Source organism: Rhizopus delemar, genomic scaffold (assembly GCF_000149305.1).
Source record: "Rhizopus delemar RA 99-880 supercont3.6 genomic scaffold, whole genome shotgun sequence".
Lineage (NCBI taxonomy): Eukaryota > Fungi > Mucoromycota > Mucoromycetes > Mucorales > Rhizopodaceae > Rhizopus > Rhizopus delemar.
The window spans coordinates 362,262-387,503 of NW_027137832.1; the positions used below are offsets into that span (position 1 = coordinate 362,262).

Below are 25,242 nucleotides of genomic sequence, written 5' to 3' on the forward strand. Positions count from 1 at the left end.
ATATCATGATCACTATTATTTTCATCATTTGCAGTACGAACAATGGCGTAAATCGACTTGTCCGAATCTCTTGGGTTTCTAGGATCGACATGAAGTTTTCTTTTATAATCTGCGTATTCTTGACATTGGTGGCCATGAGACCAACTTCTACCACAATATCGACAGGGTTTACTTGTGCTTGCTTTTTGAGGAAAATTCTTATTGCCATAATACTTATTTTTTATGGTCGACGCAGCATCATTTTTCTTGTTTGCTTTGCTAAAGCAATCATCTTCATTGTGATTTGCATTAGCACCACCATGTTTTGAACAAAAGAAAGCACCAGACGAACCATGACCTTTGTTTCTTTTTTGACTACCGAAAGGACTAGTACTTGTGTGGATTCTTTTGCTACCACTGGTGACATTGGCATAGGATGCTCCTGAATAGGTTCTCGGGTCATCTCCTAGCAAATTTCTTGCTATTTCAGCAGCTCTCTCTACAGTCCATGGTATATTCTTATTTTCTTTCAGAACAAAAGCTGCCTTACACTTCTCAAGAACAGATTCAGAGAATGATGCTTTAAATCTAGCAGCTACCATTGGATCATTTTTATTTGCCCCAGCCTCAACACAAGTGCTTAAAAGTCGGGTCATATACGAGGAGACAGATTCATTTTTATTCATTGTCATGGTAAATAGACGATGCATAGCATCTGTTCTAGCGTTGTCAGTCAAGAATTTGTTTGTAAATACAATTCTAGCTGTATTCCATGTGTCACATCTCTTTAGGTCTTTTTCAATCCAATCATCATGGTCGAAAGCCAAAGAAACAGGGAGATACCGACGCCAAACCTCTTGAATGTCCAGAGCAGCAGAATAAATGACCTTTTCGAAGGACCGCAAGAAGTGTTCGACTGATTCATAGCATTTCTCACCAGGAAACGGAACATCGGGCCAAGAGGAGAGTTGAAACTTTGGTATATCATTTTGGGTCAGCCGCAAACCAATTTCCTTCTTGACAGGAGTAGATGTTGTAGGAACCAATTTCCCAGAGAGAGCAAGCAACTGTGCACCATATTTGCGCATTTTGTTAAAAGCCAGGTCTGCCTTTTCTTCTTCACCAGCCATGATATACTTTTGGTACAGTCGGGCAGATTCTTCCTTTTTATACCTTATGAGTTTTGAAACTTCAGCATCAATGTCATCATGATCAGACGTAATTTCCTGCAGATTTGCATTTTCGATAGGGGTTTCTTCAGAGCCATCTTCAGTAAGAGAAGGGTCTTGATCTACTTGTTCGATCTCCATGTCAGTAGCACCAAGCTCCATGGGTCTGTCTTCTTGTTTGGGGTTTTCCATAGCAGTTTACCAGGGTAGGAATCAGAAGGATGATTAATTTTAAAAAATGTTTTAATCGTAAGATTAAATAAAAAATTAAACAAAAAAACAATAGCAGCAATATAAAATTAAAATCCTTCTTTATTGCAGATTTCTTTATCTTGCAAAAGAGCCCCGTTTAATGGATAAAAAGTTGGCATCTATTTATATTCTTTGTGAGCGTAGATATAAAAGATATAGACTCGGTAACGATGTTGTGCTGAAGAACCAATGATTAAGCTAAAGCTTGTCGATGTTCTAATATATGCATCTGAAGTTGAACAATAGAAATAATAACCAGTCAATTAACTTTGATCTAATTACTTTTAGGGTTGACAATTGATTAGACTCGCTAGGATGACAAATACTGATCTTATTGTTCTAAATTTGGAAAAGTGTGGAATTGTTCAATCATAGTTTAATCTTTGTGTATCGTTATTTATTTTAATACAACTGATATCTTATAGAAAATAACTATGTTTACAACACAATCATCTATTGTCCAATCCTTGTGAGCCATACACCAAGAAAGTCTCTTACGGATGTTTTTAGCACTAAGCAAAGGCTTCTCTGGCTTCTCAATCGCACCAAGACCGGCCTTGCGAAGGGTTCTGCACACGGTTTCGGCAATTACTTTTCTTCCGGTGTCTTTTTCTAGCACCTTAGCCACCTTTGTTGCGCTAGACATGCGGTTTTTGGTCACTTGGCGCACACAGTAACGCTCATCAGCCGCAGATAGCACCTTGGGCCGACCAGCTTTTGGCTTTTCAAGTCCAACGCAATGGGTTTTTCGGAGACTCCCAACAGTATTCTTACTTAGGCCAGTACCACCTTCCACTTCCCGAACCGACTTACCTTGTTTAAGTAACGAAATTGCTCGAACAACTGTATCTTGAGAGACCTGTTTCATGTTGAGATATAATGGGCGAGTAATAAATCAGTAGGAGTTTAAAACTTCAGCAATGAGTAAAGATCAGCCTAGAGTCATACGATGTGCGTTTGTAAGCAGTTTGGTACATCTGTACAACTTGTGGGTCGATATTTCATCGCTTTTCGTTTTTTTTCAAAAGTGCCACAAAATTGTCCCAATGCACCGCTTGTTTTGTAGCTCCTCTATCTCCGTTGGCGCTGTTTTAATCTGAATTTGCGTCACATCTTTTGCTTATACATGACTTTGGCTATTGAATGATATACAACAAGGTGTACATTAGCTTAATAACTATGGTTCTACAAGCTCTAGAAGAGAGAATCACGAAACATTGGGACAATTTTGTGGGTCACTGTATTTCACACCGTCTGATCCCCAAACGTTTATCTTAGTCTCGTCAGAGAATACCATACAACACCAATCATCTTTTGTCTAATCCTTGTGGTCATTGGCCCATGTAAGTCGCTTTTTCATATGAATAGCCTCTAAAAACGGCTTGTGCTTCTTGATACGGGCCTGGAATCCCATCGATTTTAAAAGTTTTAAGCAAGCAGAGTAGCCAATTACGCATCCAATATCACATAAATATCGTTGTACATCCTTCCCGGTCTTTAATTTACCTGTTATGACTGACCGTCTGATGTAGGACTTGGTAGTAGCTGTAATTTCGGACTTACGGCCTGAGTTAAGGGGCCTCATGTTTGGAAACCATCTTCGCTTATAGTCACTGATGGTGCTTTTCTTGACTCCAAGCACTCGTTCTATGATTGATGAGTAAGGATGACCAGATTTGAGTAAGGACTTGATGTTATTTTGTACATACAAAGGCAAAAAGCGAACCATGTTTATATAAAACAGCAATAATAACGAAAGAAGAAGAAAGTATGCTAAATCAGCAAAAAAATATAGATATTTATAGTTTTTTTTTTTGATTATTAATATGAATGTAATGTATTATTAATTATCTAAAGCAAAAGTGACGGCTTCTGAGTCAGCAGCATTGAACAATCTGGGAAATTAAAATTCTATGGGGCACCCTGAAAAATGGTCCGGATGTTGCTCAAATGTTGGATCTCTTGTGGCTCTCTTTGAAATTTTGTGTGACGTATCAAATTTTTACTACAAATAAAGTCATGTTTTCTCTTCAAAATAATGTTTGTTTCGTTTAATTTGATTGAGATTTGGTAAAGATACAGTAATATTTGTGAATATTATAAAAACATCCGGACCATTTTTCCACCTACTGTATAGTCGAAGCTTCATTAGCAAAATCAATAGAAATTTGGCCAAATCTAAAAAAGCTCAAGCTCACAGAAAACATGCGCCTATCTGGTAGTAGCCCTATTGACCAATCATTTTCACAATGGATTGGTAGTTTATCTTATAATTCCCTTCTAAATGGAAAAATATTCTTGCCACGTTATATTGCGCAATATCACTCTCTTACCATGTTTGTCGATTCAATTTATCCAAAAGAAATTATGGAGCAAACTTTAGATCCTGAATTTTTCATGAAAGGACTATTATCGCACCAAAAAATGATTTAGTGGATGAGATCAACAGATATGTTTTAGACCAATTACCTGGCAACAAAATTTCATTGTTTGCTGTTGATCGCGTTACTCAAGAAGACTCAACTGGCTCTGAGGACCGCCAAATGCCTACTGAATACCTTCAAAGCTTAAATCCTCATGGACTGCCTCCTTCTGTTTTAGAATTAAAAGTTGGAATGCCTGTCATGATATTAAGAAATATCAATGTAGAAAAAGGTTTATGCAATGGCACACGAGTAACTGTCTTGAGTATTGGCGAATTTCTTTTGAAAGTGAAACCACCAGGTGTTGATGGCCGTGTTGAAGTAATTCCACGTTTCACTCTGTCTACTCTTGAAAATGAGTATCCTTTCACTTTGACTAGAAAGCAATTTCCAGTAAGGCCCTCATTTGCAATGACTATCAACAAATCACAAGGGCAATCCCTTAAAATTGTTGGAGTTGATCTTCGCTTACCCGTTTTTACTCATGGCCAGCTACAGTAGGTCGCAAAACTGCTGCAAGGAATTGCAAAATTCAGATTTTACAGCTGGTTGTCCATGGGTACTGCACCAAACTATCTCAAACCTTGACTGTTTGTACCTCAATAGAAAGTGCATTTATTCGTCGATTATCGGATATGGGCAATGGTTATTGGTGGAATTTGAGATCGCTAAAGGTAGTATTATGAACATCCGACATTTTTTACTTGTTCACATATGTTTTAAATGACGAATTTTAATACGACCCAACCGGTTGCTATCATAATTTTTCACATTCTTGACATGATTGGAATGATGCCAGTATATAAAAGCGCTTACAATTCCTTTATCTTAAATTTTATATTCCCTTATTTAAATTATTTCTCTTTTTTACCCTATTGTTTTGTTCACAAAAATAAGAATGGAGATTTCAATAGGACCCAAAATTATATATGATTTTATTTAATAATATATGTCCAGAGTTTATATACTTTTCACAGTGTAGATATTAATATATGTACTATGCGGATGGCGAAATGCCCACAGCCTTATGCAGATGGCTAAATGTTATATTCTATTATGCAGATCTTTATATAATTTAATATAAGCACTTGCTCCTCATTCACCAGTCTATTTTGGTAGATATACATACATATTAATAAAACTACATTCCCATATACTCACACTATCAATCGTTAATAATGCTTGATTGCTATACAATGATTATCTTTGGAGCACAACACCTATCGTCAATCGCATGCCTAAACGGCTGTCAGAGGAGAAAATAAACGATCACAAACAGGCATTAACCGCATCCACATCAATGTATGATATTTCCAAGGAGCCTGGATTACATTAATCAACTGTTAGTAGATACTCTAGACGGCTGTTTTCAAGTAGGACAGTAAACACAGGTGGTAGACCTGCAGTAGTCTCCAAAGTGACGAAGCGGTTAATCAAAAGAAAAGTCATGGAATGGGTTCTAAAGGCTTCTAAAGAGGTGTACCGGGAGCTGGTTGGATTTGGCTATGATATCTCATACCAGTCAGAAATTAACGTACTGAAATCAATGGAGTTCCATTTTCTGATAGAAAAAAAGAAGCCATTTCAGACAAAAACGCATACGTAGCATCAGTTAGAACGGGTAAAGGAGCATCAGGATTAGGCAATGAGTGACTGACAGCAAACAGTGTACTTTAATGAGACCAAGCTCAGCGTATAGGGCTTTGATGATGCTGATCACTATTGGAAACGGCCAAGTGACCTTCTTCAACATCATGACCTGGATTTTGCAATCAATCACGGAGCTAGCAAAATGATGCCCTGGGATTGTATAATCTCTGAAGGACCAGGATATGCTTGCTAAATTCACGATGGAAAGTTGTACTCGGGTGTTTACCAGCATATTTTGAACACTACGCTTCGTGATACTATGAAGTACTACAATTTCGACTGGTCCAACATTTAGTTTTAGCATGATAATAACACAAAGCACAAGGCATAATCCACAATAGCCTAGTTATGTAGTCACCAAGAGAGCTACAGTGGCCGTCAAAACTGGTCGCATGTTTTCATATTTTGCCTATACGCACTATCTTCTTCTTCATTTCTTAGTCTATAGCAATGAAATATACTTCATTCGAAAGAGCAAACTCTGGACAATTATATGGTAGCACAGATATCACAGTAGAGCCAATATACTGGTAGTAATTGGCACTTAAAGTCCGACAGTACATGCGACCAGTTTTGACGGCATTTATAAGTCAACATTTTTGCACACTTTATTTAAAAAAATCAATATTTAGTCCAACGATCTTTTGCTTTAATAACTGCAACACACCTTTTCGGCATACTTTCGATGTATTTTTGGCATTCTTCTTTGGAAATGGCATACCAGGTCTGACCTATACGCTCCCATAGCTCATGCATACTACTTGGTGGTGCCTCATAGCTATGAAATAGCTCTCTCTTTAAATGAGCCCACATATGCTCTATGGGACTTAGGTCCGGTGATTGAGGAGGCCATTCCAATGCTTCGAGTGGCTGCTGGCTAATCCATTCTTTCACTACCTTCGACGTATGCTTCGGATCATTGTCCTGCTGAAACACCATTTTGGAAGAATCCAAGCCATAGCTTTTCATTGTCTTGAGTAAGTCGTCTTTTAGGACCTCAAGATAGCCTTCGCTATTCATACGATGACCTACATCAACTATCCATCCAACACCTTCCCATGTAATGCAGCTCCAGACCATGATGTTGCCGCCTCCATGCTTGACGGTTTGCTGTACATGTCGCGAGTTCAATTCCTCATGGGGTAGTTTCCATGCATAAGCCTTTATGTCGGATGCAAAACGATTTACTTTAGTCTCATCAGAGAATATGACCCGTTTCCAGTCATCCACAGTCCAATGTTGGTGCGATTTGGCCCACTGAAGGCGTTTCACGATGTTTTGGCCGCGTAGCAAAGGTTTTTGAGGCTTGACAAACGCTATAAAGCCAGCTTTTTTAAGAACGCGGCGTACGGTACTGTCATTTACAGACATTCCAAATTATTCTTTTAGAGCTTTCTGGATCTTTACAGCATTATTTTTTCTTCCTAAGGTGACTAATCTCCGGATGTAGTTCACCATGCGTTGGCTAATTAGAGATGGGCGACCACCTTCATCAACATTTCCACTCATCTTAAGAGATGAGCGGTACTTCTGAACAGTGGTACGACTAACACCAACTTGTTTTGCTATTTTGCTGTTTGACTTCTTGGATCTCAGCAATGAGTAGATGTTGTTTGCTTTGTCATTTGAAATTGCACGCATGTCGGATCTGCAATGGTATAATGTCTTAATGGCATGCTGCAATTTAACAAAAAAACACTTACATGTAAATGATATTACGATGAAAGAAGAAAGAGAGAAAAAAAATATAAAAATATTATTATTAAGCCACATTTTTGTCACTATATTATGTTAATTATAAACGCCGTCAAAACTGGTCGCATGTACTGTCGGACTTTAAGTGCCAATTACTACCAGTATATTGGCTCTACTGTGATATCTGTGCTACCATATAATTGTCCAGAGTTTGCTCTTTCGAATGAAGTATATTTCATTGCTATAGACTAAGAAATGAAGAAGAAGATAGTGCGTATAGGCAAAATATGAAAACATGCGACCAGTTTTGACGGCCACTGTATGTTAACTATTGGCCAGCTTAGATCCCCGACTTAAATTCAATCGAGCACGTAGGACATCAATTGAAGTTGAAATTCAACTATTACGAATATAGAGCAAAGAACATGGATGTGTTTTGGGAACGAGTTGATGAAATATGAAATGACTTCCATAAAGATCTTTGCCAAGGACATGTAGATAACATTCCGGAAAGAACTCAAGAGATTATTAATAGAAAAGTAGGACCAACTAAATATTAATAAATAAGTTCATTCCGTTCAAATTTTCAAATTGCGCGCCTCATACTTCCTTCAATACTTATCCAATAGGGCATAAACTCTTTCGGATTTTTCAAGACATGTAGAAGATTTACTATGTGGGAACAGAGGCAGTTTGTGCCATTGTAACAGGATGTGCGCTACAAAAACCAAGAAAAATGGATTTCTTGCAGCAGTTTTGTGACCTACTGTATATGTCGCCTTATCAAGAGTAATATCTGTATCTGGACTTTCTATATTGCTTGATAAAAAAAAAGGCGTCAATTCAACTAAGACTGAAAACATTGTTTATCCTGAAATTTTACTTCGCTAATGTTTTGCCAAATAAGAATTATGACACAAAAACTAAAAAGACAATAGTTGTGAAACTAAAGATTATATATGACTTTATTAATAAAAAATATTGAGGGTATTTATACTTTTTGAATGTCTGGGTCTTTACCGCTATTTCAATTGATCGGTTAAAAGAATGATATGGAATATAAGGAAGGACAGTGGATAATCAATAGCCGCTGTCTACTTGACGAATCAAGGGACAATGAAGTAATTAAACTATTGATCTAACGATAATTATAGAATAGGATTGAACTGCCGTTGTTGTAATCAGGTTCCGATATAGTCTTTTAGAACGCTGGTAGGACAACAGGGCAAGATTGGCTATTGCAGAATTCTCATGTTTATTAATAGAGATCTGGTTAGACTATAATTCTGTAGTATCCAAGTTTATCCATGAATGTTCACTTTATTAGTTGTGTGGATACAATAGCTAATATCACAACGATAATCCCAATCAATTTACATCTGATCACTATATATAGCTTTATTATTACTGTTAAAACACACATGTTGCCTTATAAACAATATTATTATTATTATCAATAACATTGCATTTTATTAACGCTCAATTAAATGGTGTGGGCGTGTGGGTAGTGGGGGGGAGCCAGGGTCCGAGCCGTGAGGCGATGGCGGCCGTTAAGTGAGCGTAGCGAGCAGGTCGGCTAGTTACAGTATACTCTTAATCTGTTCTCTTTTTAAGTCATCTTTATTATCCCCGCAAACGTCACATGTACGCAGTCACGTTTACAGTAAAATAAGAGTCTTACGTCAGTTGATCTAGTTGCCTGTGATTGGCTGAAAGAACACTCTCGAGTAAGAATTGAACGGGATAGAAGTTTAGGTTGCAAAAAGCTAATCTTTATTGAATCGAATAAAACAACTATATATATATGATGTCTAAATATTTCGAGAAACTTCTTCTCTTCGGAGAGCAGGAAGCTTCTAGTAAGAAGAGAGAGAGAGTATGAAGGACTTACTCAATCCAATCAGTGTAAAATAATTAAACGGCAGATTTAATGAACGAGGCAATTTCGCGACTGTTGTAGAACAGTAACTGATTGTAGTTGACATTAATAAATATAAGTCTTAATACAAGATCATAATTAAAATAAAATAAAATATAAGTTTATTTAAATAAGATCATACAATCAATTCCAATTAAACATGTTCTTTTAGAATATGTATTGTATTCATGAGAGTTCTTTGATAGGAAGAAGTATCAACTAAAATAACCAAATCCAATCCAATGTCAGGAATATTGCTAATCTTTCACATAATTGAAATAACGCGTAAAATAACGTTATTCAAATCAGTGAGGAATTCCCAGAATAAAAGATAATCTATGACAGACATACAAAAGAACAAATGAAAAGCTTTCATAATCATAATTAGAGATAACACTTGCTAAAGTACCTGAAGATTAGAAGAACGATAACAATAGAAGATATCAAGCCACTCACTCAATAAGATATAAATACCTGTCTTCAATTAGAATAATTTTTACTTTAACTTAAACTGAAATAAAGATCAGTCTCAAAAAGTACACAAACTGTTTCTTGATCTTTGTTTTTACCTTTTTTTTTTTACTTATTAAACCATTATACAACAGCGACAACAGACAAACATCACTTTAGCAATAAATTCCTGTTTAGGGTTTATTATCGCCTAAATGCTTTGTTCCATTCTTGAACACTATACTTTATATGTTTATATAAAGAGCCACTATACGTTATATGACTTCACCCTACCAAGCACCTATTTCCTACAACAAATAGAGCTCATCTTGACATCTCAAACCTCATTTTGACATTCAGTTAAACAAACATCTTTTTACTTGCCACATTAATTCCAGAAAAGATAATTACAACCTGGAAGGGGGCAATGTCATGTTTTGACATGTCAATAAGATAACAGTCTTATCATTCTAAGCTAAATCTTTACAAATGAGTTTGAATAAGAATAGATCCTGATAATTACCAACTGCCCTGAACAGCCAAGTTTCACTTTCATCTCAACAGTTGATTATTTACATCAGTTTATAAAATTTTTCTTATACATGTCAAATCATATCGGTCGTAACTATCCTTTGTCATCTAATCTCAGGTCTTGCTCAAACTAATATAAATAGCCTTGGAATCTTTCTTTAATAAAAGTATTCGACTTTAGAACTATTGTTCGGTCTCGTTAATCCTTCTTTTTCATATTTTAAATACTTAAAACACTTCAATGCAGCTATTCAAAATAAATGACACTATAATTCTTAACTCAGTAAACTGTAACATTATAAATCATGTCAGTTTACTTCACTTTTGAATCTTCTTTCTTTTTCATTCATTTTAATATTTTATATAATCTCATTTGTTGGATTATACATTTATTTTCATTAATCATATAATCTACCAACATAGTTTTGGTAAGATATTCAATGATTTTGATTTCAGTTATAATATTCATAGTAAAATGTTTTTTAAAATAAAGTTGGTAAAATTATTATAGTCAAAGCTTAAAGTTGTAAATTATTTGAACAAAACAGTCTTTGGTAAAAAAAAAATTCTTTATAATATACATGTTCTTTTGCAGTATGCTGTTATTAAAGTTTTTCGCAAAAATGAATTATAAAGTTTAAATTTATGTAGAGCTTCCCTGAGATATCTTGAAGACATGTCAAGTCATCTATTTGAAATAAATAGCGACTCTAAAGACATTAAATTTTTTTTTTATAAAAGACATTAAATTTATCGGATTATCAATTCTGGACTACACTTGAAACTTTTCAGAGCTAATCGACCTTTAGCTTATATGACTCGTTTTTCTCATACTAAGTTATCAAATCTAACATTTCTCAGTTTGCATCGACGTTTTTACTAGCTTCATCTGTTGCATGGGTTACTAAAACAATTATCAAGAAAGTACTCCATATTATTTATGTCTGATTTACAAGCTGTTTAGATAGCTCATCAACTTCCGATGTTACTGAGACTTCAAACTAATATCAAACATCATGCAAAAATATTCGTGTATTGTAGTTATTATAAATATATATATGTTGATTATATTGGCACCTATATAATAGGCTATAAAGTCTTCGCTGTATACAAGCGACATAAAAAAGGGAGGGCTATTATTATTTCATTTCATTGAAGAAATATGAAAAGGGATTTGTAGAAGACAATTGGTTCAAGTATGTAAACAATGCAAACCAAGAGTTATTATTTCGTTAAGCTAAGTCTTATTTCAATTATTTACAAGCCTCAATGGCCTATTATACAGATATTAATACAATTAATATGTATTTATGTAAGTAACTACACTTTATTATATTCAAAAGATTAAAATATACTATACAAAGGTGAAATGTGCGGGTTTCTCTCTGAAAATGAGGAAATGCGGCGTCCATTGACTTCACGTAGTGTACAAGTGGCAAAATGCTGAGAGCTTAAGATGTTTAATGAATAATGATTAACGAAATCGGAAAACTGAATGCAAAGGAGTAGAATTAATTTTTGATTAGCAGAGTTTTGAATGTTGAAGTGCTGAAGTAGCGGTTATTGAAAATAATAATGTCAGCGTGGCTTATCATTAACCAGGGGGGGAGGATTTGTGTTTATTTTATTTTGTTTTTTCTTTCACATAGTAATCAATAATGCAGGCATTCCGATCCCTTTTGAGACCAGTCACCAATGTTTGGAAACCTTTATTGACAACACCCACAATCAACACAGCTAATAAGGGTATTTTGAGTCAGTTAAAGCCAGTTTCTTTTAACACACAACAAAGTGCAAACATGGCCACTCTCAATCAAGTTATTCGCAAATGTCGTAAATCAAAGCCCAAGATGAGTAAAACACCTGCACTGGAAGGTTGCTATCAACGTAAAGGTGTCTGTAACAAAGTCTATACAACCAAACCTAAAAAGCCCAATTCAGCTCAACGTAAAGTAGCTCGTGTCAAGCTGACGAACGGTAAAGTAGTAGCTGCCTATATTCCTGGTGAAGGACATAACTTGCAAGAGCACTCTGTCGTCCTGGTTCGTGGTGGTCGTGTTCCTGATCTTCCTGGTGTTCGTTATCACCTTGTTCGTGGAGCTCTGGATCTTCAAGGTGTAGCTACAAGAACAACCAGTAGATCCAAATACGGAAGTAAGTTATGAATATAATGCGTAGTTTGCAGTGAAACTAAAATTATAATTTAGCTAAAAAGCCAAGCAAGAGTAATTAATGATATAAATATGTGCTATTATTCTAGACTCAATCAATAAAGGAAATGTTTATATATACACTCATACATCAAAACAAAAGGGAGAAATATGTATATATACAAACGAATGCAGATAACAAAAGAAATAATAGAGCAATCAGTATAACAATCACAGCACATATTGTTAAAAAGCAAGTCTTGTTAAAAAAGAGGGATTTATCACAGTTATTGCAGTCATAACATCCAGCCGAAGACTTCTAGTATGCTGCTTATATTGAAAGAGAATTACTTTTCATCTTAGTTTTATCCTATTTCTTTACTATATATACTACAGGTCTCGAAGGTTTAACAAAGAGATCAGGTTGTTGAGCTCAATTTCATCCTTGATTTTCTTATTACTTTTGGAGATCTTAAAGACAGTTTTTATCAGTTTTTCTTGCATGTCTATATAAAGAAAAATGCGCTTGAACTGTTCATTGATTGTGTTAATTTTTTATAATATTGGTCTCTGTGTCTTTCAAGTAATATTGATCTATTCGTTATTTCGATTAATATATTATCATTTGTATCTAAAAGATATTTTTTACAATAATCTTGCATCCAAATTCTTTAAATCGATCCGACTATAATTTAAATGAAGAGCAGGTTGTACCGAGCCAGAGATTAATTTCAAAGCGACTCTCAATGCCATCATATTCCATTTATTTTGCAGTGTTTTAAGATGCCACAAGGAAAGAAAAATGAGTCGAATAGCAGTTATACTATTTTTGTTGGCATTGTTATTGTCTTGTAATAAACAAAAAGAAAAAAAATCATCGGGCTATAGGACAATTAAAGAACTATCTCCCAACTCATAAAAGGATTATGCTATTTATCTTAATAAACCAAATCTTTCTGTTTAAAAATGGCCTTTGAGAGCCTTGATGGATTCAGTCAACAAAAGAATAGGCAAGGAAAAACTAGTTGGAATCATGGGAAAAAAATGATATTGCGAGAATATGAGATAATAAACGACCATAAGCAAAAGTCGATAGAAACTATTAAGCTGAAATATGAAGCAACACCCTGGAGGAAATATAACAGGTATAACATTATGACTAAACAATTAGTCTGTTTCAAGAAAAAGAGTATAAACTGGTAGCCTCTAGTAAGAGTAAAAGAGAGTAGGCCTAAAAATATAAGAAGATTAGTACATAAACTTTTGAAATGGAAGAGAAAGTTTCGCTGAAATATATCTGCATCTGAGGTCCTGCTGCAAAGTTTGACAATAAATAACATGTTTTTGGGAAGCACATATGAGAAGGGTCTTGAGAATGGTCGAAACTACCACCTAAAAACCAACCAAGTCGCCACCGAATATGGTAACTATGTTCTTGATAGATCATCGACAATTGGTGATAAATTATTTACCAGTCGAGTAAAAAAATGTCAACTTTCATGAACTGTCCAGTATACTTGTTAGACAAATTTTATTTATAAAAATTAAAAAGGGCGAAAGAGGCACGTAGTGTCTAAAATACATTGAATTACCCGCGCCGGATTAATAAAGTGAAAAGGAAGCTAAAAACCTTTTGAGTAAAGGTAAAAATGTAGGAGGAAAGAAGTAATGGACAACATTTGAAGTGCTTGAAACTAATTTTGGATAACCACTTTAAGGGTTTAATACCAGGTTCTAGAGAGATAGTTGGGTTTTCTTCATGGGTCAAATAATTAAGATCATGTAGTAATATGCAAATAGCGGGTCATCGAACTCTCAAGCGGCAGCTTTCTAGGAGATAGAAGAGGTTTCTTAGGCAATTGATTCAGCAGGAAAGATGGAGGATCAAGGACTGAGAGAGGCATTTGTAGTCAGTGATACATGTGAAAGCAACAGATGATGTGCTGTTTTGTGAAAAAATGACTTGGATGATAAGGGTACGGCTTTGGCTTCCAACAGGTAACCAGCCTGGTCTCCAGCGTAAACATCGATATCGTTCCAGTCGAGTCATAGAAAGCCAAAGGATAGGGTCAGTACCAATTCCAGAGCGGCATCGAGATAGAATCTTGGCAGACTGGCCGTTGAATCGTTTTAAGAGGTAGTCTCGAAGAAAAGTTAGTAAGCTATTTTGATTTTGTTTGTAGTTAATATGTCAAGTTGAGGAATACACTGTGATCAATGCGAGACTTTAGCAACCGTACACCATTGGGACTTATTTCGTGCTGTTTGTAGGTAGAAAAGGAGCTTGACAAGCAAGATATCCTCAAGCAGTATGGCTGACCGAAGCAGAACTTGATCTTGTAAAATGTGTATATATTTTTGCATCGACAAAAGTTTTGTGAGATGCAGTATTGCTTTGATCGAGGATCTGGAACTAACTCCAAAATTTTTTTGAAGACGAGGATTTTGAGCATTCTCCTGCTGATTATTAAAAGTCCAGCATACGATTACGTTTTTTTTTATTTATATTAAAAGACTTAAGTGAGTGCGGGGTATCTTTAATACAACTTAATCGTCCAAATGGGGTCAAGGGTGAAAAATAAAATGAAGTTAAATGAGTAAGAAGGGAAAGGCATGTCATAGACACCAATGTCAGTTCTGTGACAGCCAATCCAAGAGTTCCTTTCCGGGAGTGAGTGGAAATGGAAGAGGCAGATTTTAATGATGAAGGTGGTCGAGCTAAAAAAGAATCACACATAGGTGGGCCAGAGGAGAACCTAAGAGGAAACAGATCGACAGGAGCGTGGTTCGCGAGTGGGTAACAAGTTCAAGAGGAAAGACAAGGGATATTCAATAGTAGTCGGCATTTGTAACCTTCAATGCATATCCAGACATTGAGTGTCATGTTTCTTAAAAAGAGAGCGATCAGGATGCTTGAGGCAAGGCTTTGGTTGGACGCAAGGCAGCTAAGCAGGTCTCCAATGGAAACATCGGTTGCGTTCAGAGAAGGACATAGGAAGCCTAGTATACTGCGTTTTCCAGGTATTTGAAAAAAATATAAAAATAATCAAGAAAAGAGGAATAGAAAATTGAGATAGTTTGATGATAATAATTGGAAAATTTTGACAAGTTAAATGATAAATATAATAAATTAGTGCTTCCTATGAAATTATGAATCATTTTGTTATGAACTTACCATTATAATGTAGATACCTAAATCTTTGAAAGAGAAACTGTTTCCTCTACAGTCATTTTTCTTGTAAAGCTTCTGGACACCCTTCGTTTTTGAAAACAAAATTCGCAATATCAAACATATCCTTGGTCACATTAACATCTCGTTGTCAAAATGTTCCGCATGATTTACAGTCCAGGACATTATTGGCCCGCTTTTCTTCATGCTCTATTCTTTTTCTTTCGAGCTTTCTTGTATAACAACTATTGCAAATTTAATCTAGATTAATAAGTCAGGATGAAGTCGAATAACGATTTAAATAAAAACGCACTTTGAAAGAAAAAAAAACATAAGTTTACTCTTTGAAAACCTATATCTATGAAGGTTTTTGATCAAACAGTATGGACCGATGGAAGTATTTAGCGATGGAAAAGCATTCATAACACAGAGTCTTGATTGCATATACATGGTACAGCCATACGCAGAGGTGGCCTTAAATTGAAAAACAGATGTAACATACATGTTCTTATTATTGCTTGAGTCAGTTCATGATAGTATCCATAACTTTCTTCACATAGCCAATACTTTCCAAAAGTAATTCCAGGTAAAATAAAGCTATTCAAAAAGAAATTTTTTATTGATCAATATCTTTTTATTCTGCGTTACTGCGTAAAGAGAGAAAGTGTTCGTCATTCCTTTTTTTCTTCTTTTTTTCTTTTCAAAACCTTAGCTTTCGTAGGTTTGACCAGAGTCTTGTGGCTAACATGAAGGCTGAAAGCATCTTCTTCAATAAAAAAGCAGTTCATTTCAAGGCACACGTTCTTTTCGTCTAGCCGTGATTGAAATGTAGTTTTTTCTGTTAAGAAGTTCGTTTGAACGAAGATATTCAGTAAGTTTTCTAGTTTCTTTAAGCCTAAAACGCATTGTTCTCAGATGAGACAATAAAATTGCGTTTTGAGAATAGGTGTTTGGATGATTTCAATCAAATTTTCTCGCATTTGTTCTGAAACCATGAGTGCAAAATTGTCTGCAAGTTTCACAAGAAACAAGGTGCACTCCACTTTTAATACATCTTTTTTAGCACAACTTTTTTTTCTTCTTCTCAGGAACTTTTTGATATTCATCCTACATCTTTTGAAAACGATATACAGTGGAAAGTGTAATAGCTGTTTTTAATATAGCATCCTTTACGGAAACTATTTTAATTATCAAAGAGATAAAATCGACAATTTGTTTATCACTGTATGATCTGTAAGATATTAGCTTTTTGGAATTATTATTTGTCGTAGTATCACTAGCAAAGCTTTTAGCAAAACCTTGTATTTTGATTTTTTCGTTCTTTTCAGCTGCATTTTGCTCATTATGCGCTTCCATTAATCGTTTCACATATGATTGGCATCAAGCTGGTATAAATTTCGGCTGCTTGCTCCTCAGAATTATTGAAATTTTCAAGAGAGAGGTCTTCTACATGAATATCTATTGTCATTATTGTTTTTAAGCTATAATAAGATGTGTTACAAAAAAGGTCATTCTCAATTACTGCCTTTGTTTTCTCATCAATTCAATTACATTTTTTCAATTGACCAATAAAATTTTCTCAATTATTTGGAAAATCCTGTCGGCTGAATTGTGACGCAGAAAATCGTAAAAAAAAAAAAACTTCTTGCGCGGTTATTTAAAAGCCTTTTTTTACCTTACCTTTTTTTAAACAAAAAAAAAAAAAAAAATGACAGATAGTTGGGATAGGACACTTTTTGACAAAGAGTTAAAGTCAATCTTGGAAACTAAACTTCCAGTATCAGCCTCTAAAATTACTTCACTTCAATCATTAGCAACTGCTCATCCAAAGGTAACTTTTTTTTCTTCCATTTTTTTGTTTGTTTATTTGACAACAAATGATATAGCATCATAATTACATCGTGCAATGCATTACGAGATTTATAGAAAATGCACCACCTGATTATAGATTAGCAGGTTTGTATGTGATTGATGCCATTTCGCGTGCAGTTCATAAACAATTGAGGAAGCGAGAAGAAAACAACGAGAAAGGGTTTTTTGAATTAGAAGGATATCTGAAAAGGTTTGCTATTGTATTAAAGGAAGATTCACTTCAAGGATGTTTTGAACCATGTTCAGTAAAGGATAAGGTAAGGTCATTCCTACTCGATTGCCCCTTTTTGTTTTTATCTTTACCTTGTTTGGCTATGCTTTATTTTATTTATCTCCATATACACATACATCATTTTATGTGTTTGTATGTACATTTATAAAGAAGAAAAAGACAAAGAATCAGGTCAAATCTCTTTTCTTTTTGCTTTTTCTTTTTATTTATATACATATACATTTTTATACAAGTTTGTATTTAATGCGAAATAATAAAATAGGATAAAGTGAAAAAGACACTGGATTTCTGGGAACAGGGAAATATTTACCCTAAAGAAGTAGTTGACTATGTAAAGGGTTCGTTTCTAAAGCAAAGTAAGCAAGATAAAGGTTATTATCAAACACAATTTAATTATAAAAAACACACACTTTACCAAAAAACTCTTTTTTGCTTAAAACATATTTTTGAGTTTTTCTTTTGGGTTTGAACTATGTATTAAAGCTTTTTTTTTTCTCAATTATTATCAAATTCTATTTTATTTGATAATAATAGTTCTTCCACCTGTTGATACTGCTTCTCTGTTGGCAACGCTCAGCAATATTGGCAACTTGAATATTCCTGGCTTAACAACAACAACCACAACAACAACAACTCCACCCCCATCTTCTGTAACTCAGCAAGAAAACAATGATAAATCACTTCCTCCCGCTTTAGCAAAATTATTAGGCGGTATTGTAACAAGCTCACCTACTTTAACCCCTGCTGTAACAACCACTCCTCCTCCTCCTCCTCCTCCAACACGTCCCGATCCTCGCGTGGCTGGTGCAACCAATGATCCAAGACAAAAACCAGCTGGTGTTTGGCCTCCACCCCAAGGTCCTTCTATTTCCTCTGTTAATTTTACAAGAACTGAAAGAAGATCAAGATGGGGTCATGATGCTGATAATAACACTAATAAAACACATATGTCTACTACCACTACTACCACTGCTCCTTCTACTACTATCATTACTGCTAATTCGCCAGTTCAAGATCCTTGGTTCAATCGCCAAGCAATGTCACAAATGGCAGCAATGAGCAACAATTACCAACAACAGCAATCTATGTATCAACCACAGCCCACCAACCAACAGTATTATCAACAACAACAACAACAACAGCAACAACAGCAACAACAGCAACAACAACAGCAACAGCAATTCCAGCTATATCAGCAATATTATCCATCACAGTTTCAGCCACAGCAAGTACAACAGCAACCACCACAACAAGGTACACAGCCTATTCATGATCCATCTTTATCCCCTGGCTATATCAGAGGTAAATGAAAGATGCTTATCCATATTTCGTTTTCTAAAATTTGCTTGTTCCAGTGCTTACTCGTACATTATTTGTTGGACCTATTCCTGATCATTATGAAAAAGAAGATGTTGCTCGATTGTTTAATAGATATGGTGAAATTGCTAGCGTGATTGTAAGAAGACTACATGATGTTTACTTTCACCACTTAACATATCTCAATAGGTTTCTAAAAAGTTGAAGGGTAGGCATAATGCGTTCTTAAAGTTCACAACACGCGCTGCGACAGAGGCAGCTAAATATGATGGAGCAGGACTCGTAGTGGAAGGTGTACCGGTCAAGGTGAACTGGGGATTTGGGTTTGGACCCAAAAAGCATTTTGATTATAATCGCGGTGACTCAGTTATACCTTTATCTGAATTAAGTGCAGAAGAAAAAGACAATTTGGTGATAGCAAGGATAGGTGGCTTCCAAGGACAACCTGTACGTGATAGAATGACGATAGAAGAGCCTGAGGCACAATATAAGCCTGAATGGAAAGACAATGATCGAAGTGGAGGGAAAAGAGGTGGTCATGCATTGGAGGATGGTAATAACAATAGAAAAAGAACAAGAATGTGAGAAAAAGTTTTAATAAAAAAGGCTGTACAAAATATTTTATTTTAAAATAACTATTTTAATGGAAGAGGGAATATAAATTCATTTTAAAAGAAACAAGTTTGGCTTGCTTATGTACATTTTAAAAAGAAAAAATTAAATGCAATGTTATCATATTTATAAGAGGTGTGCAATGAGATTAAGAACGTTCACCACGAAGACGACGAGCCAATTGAATATCCTTGGGTTGGATAGTAACACGCTTGGCGTGGATAGCAGCCAAGTTGGTGTCTTCAAAGAGAGAGACCAAGTAGGCTTCAGAGGCTTCTTGAAGAGCACCAATAGCAGAGGATTGGAAACGCAAGTCAGTCTTGAAATCTTGAGCAATTTCACGAACGAGACGTTGGAAAGGAAGCTTACGGATCAAGAGTTCAGTAGACTTTTGGTAACGACGGATTTCACGAAGGGCGACAGTACCGGGTCTGTAACGGTGAGGCTTCTTGACACCACCGGTAGAGGGGGCGGATTTACGAGCAGCCTTAGTAGCCAATTGCTTACGAGGGGCCTTGCCACCAGTGGATTTACGAGCAGTTTGTTTAGTACGAGCCATAGTTGATTATTTATTCTTTGAAAAAAGAAGCCAATTTTTCATTTAGTATTTATATTTACATTCGACGGTCACACGAATTATTGCAATTACCTATTTTGGTATACAATTACTATCTATTTTTTAATTTTTTTTTCTCGCCTAAAGAAAAAAAAAAAAACTTTTTTAAAAAAAATAAGGAGCGCGAATGTAGAAAACTATTTTTTTTTTTAAAAAAAAAAAAGAAAAGAAAAAATGTTGATTTTAAGTAAAAGAAATTTATTTGTTGCTATGGCAATGTTATTGTTCACATAAGATCAAAAAAATAAAAAATAGGTTATACACTGCCATTTTTTTTTCTACTTTGAAATAATGTAATTGCAACTATCTCTTTATCGAAAAAAAAATATCAAAAACTTTTTTTTTCCACTTCACGAGTCTTGCAAAAAAAAAAAAAAAAAAAAAAAAAATTGGAAAAAAATGATGCGGTAATTTAAAATTAAATTCTTATAAATATCGGGGGGGATGGAAAGGGAACTTCTTTTTTTTTTATTTTAATTCATACAACTAAAAATGACTGGTCGTGGAAAAGGTGGTAAAGGTCTCGGAAAGGGTGGTGCTAAGCGTCACAGAAAGATTCTTCGTGATAACATTCAAGGTATCACTAAGCCTGCTATTCGTCGTCTCGCTCGTCGTGGTGGTGTCAAGCGTATCTCTGGTCTCATCTATGAAGAAACCCGTAATGTCTTGAAGGTTTTCCTTGAAAACGTCATTCGTGATGCTGTTACTTATACTGAACATGCCAAGAGAAAGACTGTTACCTCTTTGGATGTCGTTTATGCTCTCAAGAGACAAGGCCGTACCCTTTATGGTTTCGGTGGTTAATTCATTCAAATAATTGTTACCCTCTTATGCTTTTGCATTATCACTTTTGTAAATAATTTTTTTTCAAATAAATATTAATCAATCAATTTACATATAACAAACATAAATGTATTATGACTATTCTCACTGTTTTGTTTTGTTTTAAATGCTGCATATCTTACAGTTCAAGGTAATATAGGCCAAAAATTAGATTCTAAGTTAATTAAAAGTTTCGAAAGCCCCTTTTGATAACAGTACATTGTTATTATTAAATATGCATATTTGAATATTTGGTAACTAATTGATCTTTTTGTTATGTCCACGCGTACTTACATGTAACTAAACTTAAAGGAGAGAAACTTTATATTTCGGTCATGTTACATTTGTAATAGTAAAAAAAAAGTCTTGGTGGAACAAGCGTTTTTTTTGGAAGATAAGTAAAATATTAAGCAATTTTTTTCTTTTCTTTTTGTTTCAAGATTATGAAACCAAAGGAATCCAAGTCCACTTCTACTTCAACACCTCTAATCAAACATAAAACAATTCATAAGAAATTAGAAATTTCTAAATCTTCACCCATTATACCAACTACGGCATCGACTCAAAATATAATGCATAAAACACCACGTCCAATTAACCAGAAAAAGACAATCTCCATTTCACTTGTACAAAAGCAACCAAATGACGAAGAGGAAGAGCCCTTGAGAAAACAATTTACTTTGGCTGAAAAAAGAGCACAACAAGCAAAGCGAGCTTATCAAATAAAGATATGGAGAGTAAGAGAGGAAAGGGAGGCACGTCAAGCAAGGTCTTTGCTGAGGAAAAAGTTGATGAGTGGCGAAAGGAAAAAGGAAATTGAAAACAATGTGGTTGTTAATACAAGGAAAGGAGTTCGATTTAATCTGAAGAAGAACAAAATTATTCAAATAACTGAAAATGAATAATATAAAGTATGCTTAATAAAACTGTTGCTTCGAAATATTCATTAATATCTTTCACTTTACTTATTTAATAGAAAAAACTTTTTACAACACAAAATGATTTATAAGGGACGATTATTAGGTTTTTTTTAATAAGGTGGAATATATTTTCATTTGTATGATAAACTACTAAATATGTACAAAAAATAGATGTAGAAAAAAAAATGTATCTTCATAATGATGTTTAAAGTTCTTGAGAAGCACCAGCCTTCTTGGTCTTGGTAGGCAACAAGGAGGCGTGGATGTTGGGAAGAACACCACCTTGAGCAATAGTGACATGACCAAGGAGCTTGTTTAATTCTTCATCGTTACGGATGGCCAATTGAAGGTGACGAGGGATGATACGAGACTTCTTGTTGTCACGAGCAGCGTTACCAGCCAATTCAAGAATTTCAGCAGCGAGATATTCGAGAACGGCAGCGAGGTAAACGGGAGCACCAGCACCAACACGTTGGGCATAGTTACCACGACGAAGAAGACGGTGAATACGACCGACAGGGAATTGAAGACCGGCCTTAGAAGAACGGGTTTGAGACTTGGCACCAGCTGCAGATTTTCCACCAGATTTACCACCAGACATTGTTAATATATTTAATTTATGTGTTATGAAAAAAGAGGGAGAATCAAAAAAAAGTGCGGGTTTATATACTCAAATTATAAACCAGTCACTCATTGTACTTTTTTTTTTTAAAAAAAAAAAAAGTTTTGAGGAAAACAATGTGCGAGTGAAAAAAAAAACCAAAGGTAGGATGTTGTGGTCATGAAAAATTTTATTTAATAAAATGATTATTTAGCATCTATTCACGCGATAATACGTGTTGGATTTCGCGTATTAATATAAACATGTTTGTTTTTTGTTTTGTTTTGAAAGCAGTTTCCATTTATGGAAGGTAAGATCAGACAACAAGAATTATATAAAAAAAAAAGTTTTTAGCTGAGTTAATCTCTTTTCACATTTTTTTGCATAACTGTGAAATGTTTTTTTTTTTAAAAAGATTTTTTTTTTTGTAGTTTTTTTTTTTTTTGAGAAAAAATAGATTAAATTTGCCTCACAGTCACACAAAGGCACTTGAAAAAAAACAAAAGTCTATAAATATGTGTTCTTTTTCTTATTTTTCCTTCAATTAAAACAATTTTTAAATATGGCTCCCAAAGAATCCGCCTCTGCTGCAAAGTCTCCCGCTACTGCCAAGGTTACCAAGTCCTCTGGTGATAAGAAGAAAAGAATCACTCGTCGTGAAACTTACTCTTCTTACATCTACAAGGTCTTGAAGCAAGTTCACCCTGATACTGGTATCTCTAACAAGGCCATGTCCATCTTGAACTCCTTTGTCAATGATATCTTTGAACGTATCGCCTCTGAAGCCTCCAAGTTGGCTGCCTACAACAAGCGTTCCACCATCTCTTCTCGTGAAATCCAAACCGCTGTTCGTCTTATTCTTCCTGGTGAACTCGCCAAGCACGCCGTCTCTGAAGGTACCAAGGCTGTCACCAAGTACACCAGCTCCAAATAAGAAGTTTAATTAAAAGAGGAAAAAAGGAAACGGGGGGAAAAAAAGATGATTCAAAACTCTTTGCACATAATATTCCAAATACTATTCATTTCAATGCTCGTTTTAAAATCTTACTCTTGCTTTTTTTTTCTTTACTTTGTACAGAAAATAACAATATTTTGATATCCCATTAATATCTTAAATAAATCTCATTAAAAAATGTATATAAAAATTGATAAACTTAAATTATTGTGCTTTCTTTTTTCTTCAAACAATTATCCATGTTTGTGAGCTTTGTGTTTATTCTGAAAATAAAGTTCACTGGTTACAAACTGTTAAAGTTTTGGGAACTTATGCATTTTTTTTTTTTTTTTTTTGCATATAAATTCATGCTTCGATGCTTGATTTAAACTGTAGATGATGTGATACGTTTAGTGTTCCTAAAATGATGATTCATTGGTTATAAATACAGTGAACTGTCTGTATTATTCGCATGAACATAATTTATTGTGATCCAAGTTTCTATGGAAGCAATTGAATGTCTTATTTTTTTGTTCTCTAAAGCCACTACATAGCATAGCCTTTATTTTCTAGTTTTGTATAAATATTACTATAACTAGTACATATACTGCGTTAGGTACTTTAAAATGGAATGATGATAATTATCTCGTAAAAATTTAATCAGTTTTTTATGACTTTCACGCCTACTAATTATATATCCTCATTTGCGCTTCTTGACGGAACCTCTCAGGAATGGTGTCTGTTTCATAATGTGTTGAATTGTGTTTACCATATTTAGAGTGGCAAAAGATCACAGTTTCATAATTGGCGCTGAAACCGTAGGGCAAGCATACTTCCTACACATGTTTAATTTGTGCATTAAAAGACTCGAGCTATTATGTTTCTACAGCCCAACTGCCACTGCAATAAAGCATTATAAGTAGGGCTTGTAGTTAATCTTATTAGCTAATAAGAATTAAAATGTGCTGATTATACAGCACTGATAATACTTTTATAATCATAAAAGAGGCCAAAAAGAGTCTTATTATACTTTTTTTTTTGTCTTTAATCTTTGCAATAGTTATTTATTAACCAACTTCCGCTTCAAAAGCCAATCATCACGAAAGCTACATATCGTTGTCCTTTAAGCTTCCTTGCGCATATATCCGACAGCAGCCTTTATAGACAAACTTATTTCAGCTTGTTCTGCAACAAAATAAGGACATGCGCAATTTGTGCGAAGAAAAATTCAAAAATTGTTCAAAATTGATTTTATTAATACTACCAAACAATTGTTATTCTCTTAAAAAAAAAAGGATATAAAACAAAGCATAAGAGACATTATTAACTTTAATGTCGCTTAAATTCTTTTCATCTGAAGAATAAACTTGTATGTACACATAATAATGATTCTTACACATTACGGAAACATTGAACCTCGGAACACGTCATGCTATAGCTTCAAACATAAGAAGTGATGTTTATAGCATCGAAGCATTCCAATCTGTAAATTCAAACAAAGAATATTATCAGAAAGAAGTCCAACTATGCCCAATCTTCTCCTTTTCCTCCTTAAAAAAAAACTAGTGTAAGTTATGACTCTGGATATCACTTTTATAACTTAATAAAAACTGCTGCTTATTGAAAAAATGGTTTAGGTGCGCATAATGCATATAAACATATATGCGATAATTAATGCTTTAAAGCTCATTTATAAAACCAATTGTTCTGTCCTCAGTGTCTCCAGCTTATTTAATACTTTTATTGTTATTGGTATTCAATTTGAAGAGACCACAGTTGACTATTATTGAGTCATACTGTAAGTACCATTATGCTTATATTCCAATGATAAAAAAAATCATTTAGCAGTTTGCTTTTTTGTGTATGAGATGAATAACAGCGGTAGTAGGCATTATGTGGTTATCACATTTTTTGTAAGGTGCCTATATTG

The 25,242-nt window shown here is 34.6% G+C and overlaps 14 protein-coding genes across 14 annotated transcripts; 6 read left to right on the plus strand and 8 right to left on the minus strand.

Annotated features, from left to right (window-relative positions):
- Positions 1-220: 220 nt before the first annotated feature.
- On the minus strand, positions 221-1,340 carry RO3G_08111 (uncharacterized protein; the record flags this gene model as incomplete). The annotated part of the gene is made up of 2 exons (XM_067662701.1): positions 221-354; positions 530-1,340. 2 exons carry the CDS (start codon positions 1,338-1,340, stop codon positions 221-223), a joined length of 945 nt encoding a protein of 314 aa, XP_067518802.1.
- Positions 1,341-1,797: 457 nt separating this feature from the next.
- On the minus strand, positions 1,798-2,268 carry RO3G_08112 (uncharacterized protein; the record flags this gene model as incomplete). The annotated part of the gene is made up of 1 exon (XM_067662702.1): positions 1,798-2,268. The coding sequence occupies one exon, from the start codon at positions 2,266-2,268 to the stop codon at positions 1,798-1,800; it is 471 nt and encodes a 156-aa protein (XP_067518803.1).
- A 450-nt stretch (positions 2,269-2,718) lies between these two features.
- On the minus strand, positions 2,719-3,129 carry RO3G_08113 (uncharacterized protein; the record flags this gene model as incomplete). Its single annotated transcript, XM_067662703.1, has 1 exon — positions 2,719-3,129. The coding sequence occupies one exon, from the start codon at positions 3,127-3,129 to the stop codon at positions 2,719-2,721; it is 411 nt and encodes a 136-aa protein (XP_067518804.1).
- An 814-nt stretch (positions 3,130-3,943) lies between these two features.
- On the plus strand, positions 3,944-4,324 carry RO3G_08114 (uncharacterized protein; the record flags this gene model as incomplete). Its single annotated transcript, XM_067662704.1, has 1 exon — positions 3,944-4,324. The coding sequence occupies one exon, from the start codon at positions 3,944-3,946 to the stop codon at positions 4,322-4,324; it is 381 nt and encodes a 126-aa protein (XP_067518805.1).
- Positions 4,325-6,094: 1,770 nt separating this feature from the next.
- On the minus strand, positions 6,095-6,844 carry RO3G_08115 (uncharacterized protein; the record flags this gene model as incomplete). Its single annotated transcript, XM_067662705.1, has 2 exons — positions 6,095-6,634; positions 6,662-6,844. 2 exons carry the CDS (start codon positions 6,842-6,844, stop codon positions 6,095-6,097), a joined length of 723 nt encoding a protein of 240 aa, XP_067518806.1.
- Positions 6,845-7,527: 683 nt separating this feature from the next.
- RO3G_08116 (uncharacterized protein) lies at positions 7,528-7,870 on the minus strand (the record flags this gene model as incomplete). The annotated part of the gene is made up of 2 exons (XM_067662706.1): positions 7,528-7,717; positions 7,842-7,870. The coding sequence occupies 2 exons, from the start codon at positions 7,868-7,870 to the stop codon at positions 7,528-7,530; spliced, it is 219 nt and encodes a 72-aa protein (XP_067518807.1).
- Positions 7,871-11,866: 3,996 nt separating this feature from the next.
- On the plus strand, positions 11,867-12,300 carry RO3G_08117 (mitochondrial 37S ribosomal protein uS12m; the record flags this gene model as incomplete). Its single annotated transcript, XM_067662707.1, has 2 exons — positions 11,867-12,221; positions 12,275-12,300. 2 exons carry the CDS (start codon positions 11,867-11,869, stop codon positions 12,298-12,300), a joined length of 381 nt encoding a protein of 126 aa, XP_067518808.1.
- A 1,255-nt stretch (positions 12,301-13,555) lies between these two features.
- Positions 13,556-13,720, plus strand: RO3G_08118 (uncharacterized protein; the record flags this gene model as incomplete). Its single annotated transcript, XM_067662708.1, has 1 exon — positions 13,556-13,720. One exon carries the CDS (start codon positions 13,556-13,558, stop codon positions 13,718-13,720), a length of 165 nt encoding a protein of 54 aa, XP_067518809.1.
- Positions 13,721-15,023: 1,303 nt separating this feature from the next.
- On the minus strand, positions 15,024-15,890 carry RO3G_08119 (uncharacterized protein; the record flags this gene model as incomplete). Its single annotated transcript, XM_067662709.1, has 2 exons — positions 15,024-15,217; positions 15,728-15,890. 2 exons carry the CDS (start codon positions 15,888-15,890, stop codon positions 15,024-15,026), a joined length of 357 nt encoding a protein of 118 aa, XP_067518810.1.
- Positions 15,891-17,094: 1,204 nt separating this feature from the next.
- RO3G_08120 (uncharacterized protein) lies at positions 17,095-19,234 on the plus strand (the record flags this gene model as incomplete). The annotated part of the gene is made up of 8 exons (XM_067662710.1): positions 17,095-17,217; positions 17,273-17,515; positions 17,641-17,661; positions 17,753-17,846; positions 18,025-18,792; positions 18,846-18,946; positions 18,997-19,113; positions 19,226-19,234. 8 exons carry the CDS (start codon positions 17,095-17,097, stop codon positions 19,232-19,234), a joined length of 1,476 nt encoding a protein of 491 aa, XP_067518811.1.
- Positions 19,235-19,567: 333 nt separating this feature from the next.
- RO3G_08121 (histone H3) lies at positions 19,568-19,978 on the minus strand (the record flags this gene model as incomplete). The annotated part of the gene is made up of 1 exon (XM_067662711.1): positions 19,568-19,978. The coding sequence occupies one exon, from the start codon at positions 19,976-19,978 to the stop codon at positions 19,568-19,570; it is 411 nt and encodes a 136-aa protein (XP_067518812.1).
- A 549-nt stretch (positions 19,979-20,527) lies between these two features.
- RO3G_08122 (histone H4) lies at positions 20,528-20,839 on the plus strand (the record flags this gene model as incomplete). The annotated part of the gene is made up of 1 exon (XM_067662712.1): positions 20,528-20,839. The coding sequence occupies one exon, from the start codon at positions 20,528-20,530 to the stop codon at positions 20,837-20,839; it is 312 nt and encodes a 103-aa protein (XP_067518813.1).
- A 1,143-nt stretch (positions 20,840-21,982) lies between these two features.
- RO3G_08123 (histone H2A) lies at positions 21,983-22,378 on the minus strand (the record flags this gene model as incomplete). Its single annotated transcript, XM_067662713.1, has 1 exon — positions 21,983-22,378. The coding sequence occupies one exon, from the start codon at positions 22,376-22,378 to the stop codon at positions 21,983-21,985; it is 396 nt and encodes a 131-aa protein (XP_067518814.1).
- Positions 22,379-22,940: 562 nt separating this feature from the next.
- RO3G_08124 (histone H2B) lies at positions 22,941-23,312 on the plus strand (the record flags this gene model as incomplete). Its single annotated transcript, XM_067662714.1, has 1 exon — positions 22,941-23,312. The coding sequence occupies one exon, from the start codon at positions 22,941-22,943 to the stop codon at positions 23,310-23,312; it is 372 nt and encodes a 123-aa protein (XP_067518815.1).
- Positions 23,313-25,242: the final 1,930 nt, after the last annotated feature.